This window comes from Ostrea edulis, chromosome 9 (genome assembly GCF_947568905.1).
Source record: "Ostrea edulis chromosome 9, xbOstEdul1.1, whole genome shotgun sequence".
Taxonomy (NCBI): domain Eukaryota; kingdom Metazoa; phylum Mollusca; class Bivalvia; order Ostreida; family Ostreidae; genus Ostrea; species Ostrea edulis.
Window position 1 is genome coordinate 44,561,817 of NC_079172.1, and position 9,154 is coordinate 44,570,970.

Below are 9,154 nucleotides of genomic sequence, written 5' to 3' on the forward strand. Positions count from 1 at the left end.
AGCTTAGACATTCAGAACAGGAAATTTTTTCTAGATGTTTAGCCCATGGGACTAGTGATACTTTTAACTAGTACTCATGTGCCCGATAAGGCCTGTGGGCCCCTTGTTCTTGCAAGTGTGGTTATAGAAGACTTTTGAAAATTGGTAAATTTTTAGCAGTTTTTTGCCCAGCCCCAAAGGTCCCAGGGATGCAAGAGTCCTGAAATTAAAAATTTATGTCCCCCTTGCCCCAATAATGCTTCATATCAAATTTGAAAAGAATTGGAATGCTAGTTATCAAGAAGTTAAAAATGTTCAATTGTTAATGCACGACGACAGACAACAACCAACTGTAATAGGTGATCTGAGTTTACTCAGGTGACCTAAAAAGATACTGATATACAATAAGATAAACAAACATCATTTTTAACATTTAATGTTTTTCATAATTATATGATTTCACATGTAACATGCACAACACAATGAAACAAACCATTACATTTTTTAGCATTACAGTTTTATTCATTTTGATGAAAATATTAAAAGCGTTTACGATCTACATGTAATACACGTGCTATGAATATATTTGGACATTTTTTGTAATCTCATATCTTTATGCAAGAAGCAGTATATGTGTAGAAATAACATCACTATACCTTTGATACATATGTGACATAAATTCACATAAATCTGTATAAATTCTCTTCTAGCTATGCAGCTATGGAAGAATAGATCTGGTAAAAATGCATGCGCATTCAAAAACACGAAATATGTTTCAAATGATTTAGTGGAAATTGTTTAATTCATTACATAAAAGAATGATCTTTAGATGCCTCTTAAAAAGTATTATGAGCAATCCCATCAGCCTTAATGATCCACCGATTACTAGGCAACATCAAAGCTGAAATCAGTAGCATCCAGTTACCATGGTGAAAAAAGATATATGATGTTTATATTCATGAAATCTAATCCCTCATGACAATTCCCTACAAGGCTCGAAATCTTCTAAAGGGGATTTTAAACTGACAAAAAGATATTCGGTTTTGAACCAATTTTAAATGAAGGTTACAAAAATTATGCAGAGTTTAATACAGGCTCAAATTTTGCAACAAAACTTTTGGTGATCTTCTAAGTCATGGCCAAACTCGGCATCAAAAAGACAAATACAGCATACACTATGAGCTTTCAGAAATTCTTCACAAGGTTTAATGTTCTGAAGGAGAATATCGTACTTTTGAACGTTTCTCCTGGATATACATTTGTACACATTAAGCATGTGGGGTCCAATATAAATAGGGACATATTTTTGTTTACCAGCTTTCCATTAATGCGAAGATTTGTAAGCTTTATAGACTAGAAGCAATATGGTAACATATGCAATATGGCCGGGCCTGAAAACATCAACATTTGGAGCATGATTTTTGCATTTTTGTTTAGTGCATTGCAAGTTTATGATTAGTTCTAGTAAAAATCAAATAGTCTGATTACCCCCCCCCCCCTCCTTCCACTCGTCCTGAAGAGAGTAACTTTAAGGGGGGGGGGGGGGGGGGGTGTTACCAGTAAAAAAAATGTGTGTACTTTCAACACATGATTACCTTTATCCAACAATTAAGTTTGAACCCCAGGAGTCATGAATTTAAAAACCATAAAATACAATAATGTATCTGCAGGATTTAAAAGACTTATATGTATATATTTTGGAAGTCTAGCTCAATTCTTAAGCTTTGAGGAATCGGAGACCTTCATAATTTCACATATTGTTCTGAGATATTGAAAGATGTATGCCAAATTAATGCAATACTTTCTGCAAAGTTGAAAATGTTTCAACAGCTTACAAACGATGAGCAATGAGTCAAATAAATGAAAATGTGCAACATACGGTAAACGTCAAATAGATCCAAGCAGGCTGACCACTATAAACTATGAGCATATATGTAATATATGTCAAAAACTTTGTACTGTGTTCTTGTTTAATTACTGAAATACTGCTCAGAACCTGGCCATTATTTTATCACATTCATTTTAAAAAAGATTCAGTATACTGAAAATCATTAACGTGTTTAAGCCTATAATTGGTATTCTATTTATTAAATCTAATAGCATTACAGACTGGGGCATGGTAGACTCCTCTTAATGAGAAGTATTGGCTGAGTATTGTTTTTGGTTTAAAAATATAAACAGTAAAAATGCCACAAATTTGTTTCTAGATCATGTTCTTATGGCACAATAGTTCAAGAATCTGTTCAGGTATATTCACTAATATTGCACTGGTTCGGTTTGTCAGAAAACTAATACAGTGTACGTGTTTAAATGCCACATATCATTTCTTAAAGGGGCATTAGCTGCCAAAGTCATATTTGTTGATCATTACCAAAATGACTGAAACAGCTTTACAGTACACAAAAATCACCACAGACATCTTGCAATCTTATGTTGTATAATTCTGACTTTAGAATATCTTTAAATTTGTTTATATAGAAAAAAATGGCTGAAACATTATTATATGGAAGTACATAATTCATTGCAGAGAAATATTACGTAATTTTCATAAAATTTCATTGGAGGTTAACTTAATTATTTTCACTCTTGGAGTTATCTTTCATTTTTAATGCATTCCAGCATCATGCTACAGAATTAAAAAGTTTTTATGTCCTCATTGACAGCTAATGTCCCTTATCATCATGAAGTTTTATTTTTAAAAAATGTATGTTATTCTTATGATTTTGAAATACGAGGGTTGATTCAAAAGTTTATGGAATTCCTCTTTTATATTACATTAAATCTATTTTAAATATATATATGACAATATCAAACCTACTCTTCATTTATTTTTTAAAAAATTATGAACGCCAGGCAGTACCACTTTGACAGTTGCCATAGAAATGGATATTATGAAACTAGAAAGGCAGGGGATACTTTATATTTCTTCATAATATTTTGTTATCCTAATTTACCAGAGAAAAAAAGTGCAGAATGTAACCTAAATGAGGTCATAATAAAAACAAGTTCTATGGAATTTACCATTTAGATATTCTATGAGATTCATTGTTTATCATGGCATTATTAGAGAACATTGAAAACTAATCATTTATAAGTCTTGTGAAAATCTTTGGCACATTCTGACTCAGATGCATAAATTGATGATAGAGGCAGGACAGAATGCAATAAGCAAATTGTGTTCCAGTGTCACAATAGATTTAAGGAGGGGAGAACTTCAGGGGAAGATGATAAAAATCAGGCTAGTCAGTGGACAGTTGTCCTTTCCTTGCTGAAAGAGTGAGGGTGTTGATGGATTTGGACTGCCTGCGCACAAGATTATCATGGATATCAGGAGCTCATAGGAAACTGTGGAATGCATTTTAAAATTTGATCTGAATATAAAGAAAATAAGTGCAAGATGAGTGCCTAGACTCCTTTTTAAGGTGAATGTGACATGACGTTTTTATTGCAATATCATGTTAAAGACCCCTGGATTTTGCAACATACCATTATCAAATAAATTGCTTGGGTGACATTAAATGTTATCACTAAGGAATATAATTTCTAGTCATATTAGAGTCTCTAGTTCATAACTATGTATATTTTATGTCATTACTGCTTCTTTTAGAAAAAAAAAAAAAGTCCATGCACATTTGGATCAACCCTCATAAATGTAATTTGGTTTCAAATTAAATACTACTTAATGGAAACGTACGAAAGAACCTTGTACTCTGCAAAATAATGGTTTGTTAAAATTTCCAAGAAAAAAATTTACTGCATTTTTTTTTCTGTTAAAAAACATATCTGAATATTATTATAAAAATAAAAAAATCACACAAAATTCAACACCTTGACCTGATCATAGTATTGCATTCATCCATACATTATGCTAATAAAAGTATCACAATCAATTTACAAGGGAATATCAAATGAACATATTCTCTGTCAGCATTCCAACCACTGAGAACTGTACCTAACGAGTTCCACACTTGGAGATAAAATTCTGATACACAACTTCTGTCTCAACTTGAGAGGATCAGAACTATGTAACATATAGATATATTATATAGCTGTAAATGCCCCCTTTTTCACACTGTATATTTATCAAGTGTTTACTGAAATCCATACACTTCCACCACTTTACATGTGAAGTCCTGATTAGAACACAGTGGCGGATTGTCAAATGTATCACAATGCTCTGTCCTGCAGTGAAGGAGATTCTCGTCCAGCTGTATGGCTTCACCACTCCTGTGCAAAGGAATTTAATACACAAGGTAAAATGTGTCTTTAATCTTTAATGTGTCATACTTTTGTTAAGCATGTACTCACAGACCAATAAGTTGTTTAATATAATTTTAAAAGAGTTAAAAAAAACAACAAATCTTTAAAATAGTTAAAAGTTACCATTGTATTTCAGGTTAAATAATTTCAGAGGGGGGGGGGGGGGGGGGGGGGGGGGGGCAAAATGGGAAATTCACTCTTGGACAAAATTACTTTATTTTCTAAATGTTTTTCTTTTTAATCTGAAAACTGGGAACTCCCTGTGTCCCCTATTTCTGTGGACTGCAACTTATGTGCAGTAGAAGAGCACTTGCTTTTCACCTCTGTGACCTGGATGCAATCCTATCCTCTCTAGAGAAGTGAACATGTGTCTGTCCACTTCTCCAAAGAGAACAGGTTCAATCCTTGTTATTGGCAGTGCTTCTGTGTGAGAGGATATGGTGGTTACCTGCTATAACAATAGGATTTCTTTGGAAAAAAGCTTATTAGCTAGCTTTCATATGGCACCTACCATTAAACTGAATAAAGAATATTTATTGATGGGTGAACTAAACTCGATCACCTAGAAAGTTGAAACCCTCAGAAATCTTACCCTCCTCCCACAGAAAGGATCTTGCTGTCCCCAGCCAGGAACATGTTGGCCGTGTTGGGGATGTTCGCCTCGTGGAGTCCAACCCACTCGTACTTCTTTCTCTCGGGGGTCAAGGTAAACACAAAGGTCTCTCCTGTACCGAAGTAGTACACATTCTTATTGCTTTTCTTCCTCTCTCTCCAGTACACGGAACAAAATGCTCCAAAAATCTGTAGAAGAGCAAGTATAAAATAATTCTCTTACAATTAAAGTTTGGTCACAATTTTCATCTTTTAATTCACTTATAAACAGGGTATCTCTTCTTTATTGCCATAGTTGCATCTCTCTGTTCTGGGTCCACACACTCCCCAAAACCTGTGGTTGTATCATCTGCTGATTGCTCAGTTCTTATTGTTATATGTATGTGTGAACATTCAATGACATCATCTATAAAATCGTATCACATTCTTCATATAGCAAAGTGACATTCTCACTTCCTGATGTCCGTGACAGATATCAAACAAATGTCAGAAAATTGTCTTTTCTGTTTTAGTGAGATCTTTGACGCAAGATTTGATTTAGTTGATGATTATTGGAAAGAAATCACCAGATTGGTTATTATTGATGTATTCTGAGAAGATTTGATTGCCCTAGTGAAAATTAGGTATTGAATAAGAACAGAATTGGTGGATAAAAAAACATTGGGTTGCGGGAGAGTGTAGATATATACTAGCATGTAAATTTCTTTTAGAGGAAAAGTTATAGCCAAAAACTTGGAAAATTATTGAAATTCTGATATTTAAAATGCAGTGGTAGTGAATATATGTGATAAATCACTATGTGTGGATTTGTCTGTATGGTCATATAATGATGATACTGTGTTCACACAACTTGACTTTTACACTATTAAGTACATTGCAATATTGTACTGTGTTTGAATTGTAGTTAATTTTTACAACATTTCGTTTCCTTGTACAGAGTGACACACCTCGTCTGTGGTAGTCTTGATAAGGATCAGCGTGGGCTGGTGATTCTCCACTTGTGTGTACAGAGTTCTCAGACTTGTTCCGTGTTCCTCTGATGTGTATAATAGTTCTGGTTGGCACACTGCAAACCTTGCCGGCAGCCATGACCAAATGGTATACAGCTGGAAACAGAAGTATGATAAATGTGTTTTAAGTGATGGCATTCATGCAGTATAAGGTCTACTTCATGAACTGTGAAATTCTGGTGAACCACATAAAATCTATCTTTTATGTAAGCATAATTTCCTTCAATAGCTTTGAAAAATGAATAATTAAATTTAATAGATTACCTTGTGTGCTCGGTTAAGATTTCAAATGTTAATAAAGATGTTATTAAAGATGCCAAGTTTGGACAAGTGCAGATTCCTTTGAAATTGTGTGATTTGTCAATTATATTACACTTGATTTAATATAATATGAGAAACTAATTATGAACATGCATGTAAAACATATTATATTCAAATGAAAGATACATATTTCCCACATAATTACCAGTGTAAGACAGCATTTTCCAGTGTAAGAAAGATTTCTCCATCTTACACTGCTGTGACATCATTGATCTGACATTATATATTTTCTATGATTTATGTCACAAGCTGAAGTAAAATGTTTTGTATTGTTTTCTTCATATTTTAATTTGATGTAGCTTTCTGGGGGGGGGGGGGGGGGGTCTTGTTTTTTTTAAAGTTTACATATAAAGTATAAATCATTTTCAGGAGTGCTCTTTCTGACTGTCTAATTAGTTTTGCATTGAAGTTCAAATGAGGATTTTGATAATTTTGAATTTTCTCAAAGCTACTGAATTAATGCAGTAAACTGTGGATAAAATGTGAGAAAAAATCCTTCATTATTTACTTGTGTGGGATTGAGAAATTCCACCTCTAGAACAAGATTTGTTGTCTATATAAAGACTCGATCAGCAAAGCCTCATCCTAGACTGAATCTTGTCCCTTCAGTGAATTTTTTCAAATTCCAAACTCATACTTTTAGAAGATTCTATTAATTACAACAGCAAAATAAAAACAACCTTTTGGAAGATCAAAGGTACCACCAAACATAACCCAAGACCTTGTCCTCTGACCTAGCTTTTACACCAGAAACCCAATAGCACCTATCTATCTCTGAGACTGAATCAATAAGGATGGCCCTTACGCAGCGCCCAAAACATTCAGTCCTCACAGAAACACACAGGGAACTGTGTCCTCAACAGTATTGTTGTCAGGGAGTAAGAAGTAAATTAGCTGTATCCAAATCAATCTATCATTAGTTCTCTGTATAATTCAACAGGCACATCCTTGAAATACCTTAATATAATGTCCTGATACAGATATCATCACATACAGACACCAAAGATATCTCTCACTTTAGGAAATAAATGCCTATAGGTTGTATAAAGTGTGGGTGTGGGAGTATACAAACACTCATATTCACATTAATTTTATAGTCATTTGAATTGTTTTATTTTACAAATTTATGTATAACTAAATAAGACAAGTGGCCAGTACTTTTATCGATAAATAAAATAATAAAATTCAACGAAAGAGCATTAGGTTTATTACTGACCATCAATAAAATCACATCTTCATGTATATAGAAACATACACCTATATTTATAGTTATAATATTAGAAACATACACCTACATTTAGTTATTAATTCAAATCTAGATGTACATGTATACACCTATATTTAATTATAAATGAGAAACTTACACCTAGTTATAAATTCACATCTTCATGTATATAGAAACATTTACACCTATATTTAGTTATAAATTCACATCTACATGTATATAGAAACATGTACACCTATATATCTTTAGTTTGTATTCAGCTAGACATAGCTGTAAGATAAAACTTGTTTGTAATATTGCCTGGTTGATTGGAGTAAGATAAGCAGTGGATAACATATATGTAGTTACTGTATTATGCCAAAAATTTGTAAAGTTGCCAAATAATAACAAAAATTAAATCACTATTCCCATTTACTTCATCCATTTACATTAATAGAATGTCAACTGGGCTATTTTTTTAAAAAGGAAATATTTTATCACACTCAATGTTTAATTAAACTTTATATATACATGTATGTATATCAGTTCAATTAACTTTGACCAATCTTATTTTGATGGAAGGGGTGGTGGTGTGGAAGAAGTGGTGGTGAGTTTGTGATCATCATTGTCAATTTCTAAACTTACAGCATTCCAGAAAATATTAAAAGCAAAAGATGAGAAACTTTCTTGATTATCAAGAGTAAACAAGTACAAAATTCATAAAACAATCCTCCTAAAGAATTCCCCACCTTTTTGCATGTCAGTTTCTTGCGGACTTTTTCAATCGTTTTATCATCTACAGAATCTTCCTCATCATCGGATGAATCCGTTTTCTTAACACAATGTTTATGGAACAGCTTGAACGGTTTCTGTAGCGTTTTACCAAGCTTTAAGGGCATTGTTATTACAAGTTACTGGCACCGCGTTTTGGTTCTTACATTTATATATTAGAAAAATTTTGGAAAGCAAAGAGTCTAAATTCTAAAATATATTTGGACAAGTCTGTGTGCCGCGATCCCGACAGCTATTTGGTCCTTTTATCTCTCTCTACAAGTGAGGATGTATACCAAACACTTGTCTGCTTATAGGCAATCACAGAATGGTGCCGAAACATTGTGTCAGCATGGTGAAGTAAAATAAAATCCTCTGTCGTCATTAAATTACAGTTCCTGAGAATTTTCACAGACGATCTACAATAAATATCAGTTTTCAAGGGGTCCAAGTGTATGCCAAAAATTGATACAAAATCTCAAGACCGAAGCAAATGAGCACAAGAACGGGCTTTCCACTGATCCCCAGAAAAATACTACACAGAATTAGTAAACCACCAATAGGCCTGGCTTCCAACAATGGAGGTCTCCTACAGGAGTTTGATCTACACAATTACATGCCTCAGAACTTTCTCTAAGTAAAATTTGACATGAACAAATTCATTCGGCATTCAATGTGATTTGAACATTGATTTAATGTTGGACCTTTTTGAAAAAAAATTTTTTCATAAGGTGAGTACAACCTAACACCCCCTCATGGGCCCCATCCCCCAATCTACGTAGTTACATTACAGCACCTGTTTTTGCTTCTCTACCCAAACCAGGTAGGTTTACAGTGAACGATCAATCATCTTACATATAATGTTTCATGTCTGGGTAAGCAGGCTATTTCTAGTCAGATTTTATGAAACATAAACAGATGATCTACATATTATATGGCCCAAAACTAAAACTATGACCACAAGCACGTCAAGGTGTTTGACCAGCACTCTGCAGAT

General features: G+C 33.5%; 1 protein-coding gene across 7 annotated transcripts in view; it reads right to left on the reverse strand.

Moving 5' to 3' along the window:
- Positions 1-399: 399 nt before the first annotated feature.
- Positions 400-9,154, reverse strand: part of LOC125658228 (GTPase-activating protein skywalker-like) — a 34,104-nt gene continuing 25,349 nt past the window's right edge. For all 7 annotated transcript variants that reach the window (XM_048889398.2, XM_048889403.2, XM_056149330.1 and 4 more), the window contains 3 exons: positions 5,799-5,957; positions 4,832-5,040; positions 400-4,206 (listed from right to left, as the gene is read on the reverse strand). In XM_048889398.2, the coding sequence (XP_048745355.2) occupies positions 4,071-4,206; positions 4,832-5,040; positions 5,799-5,957 (504 nt within the window). In that variant the 3' untranslated portion in view covers positions 400-4,070. The remainder of the gene's footprint in view (positions 4,207-4,831; positions 5,041-5,798; positions 5,958-9,154) is intronic.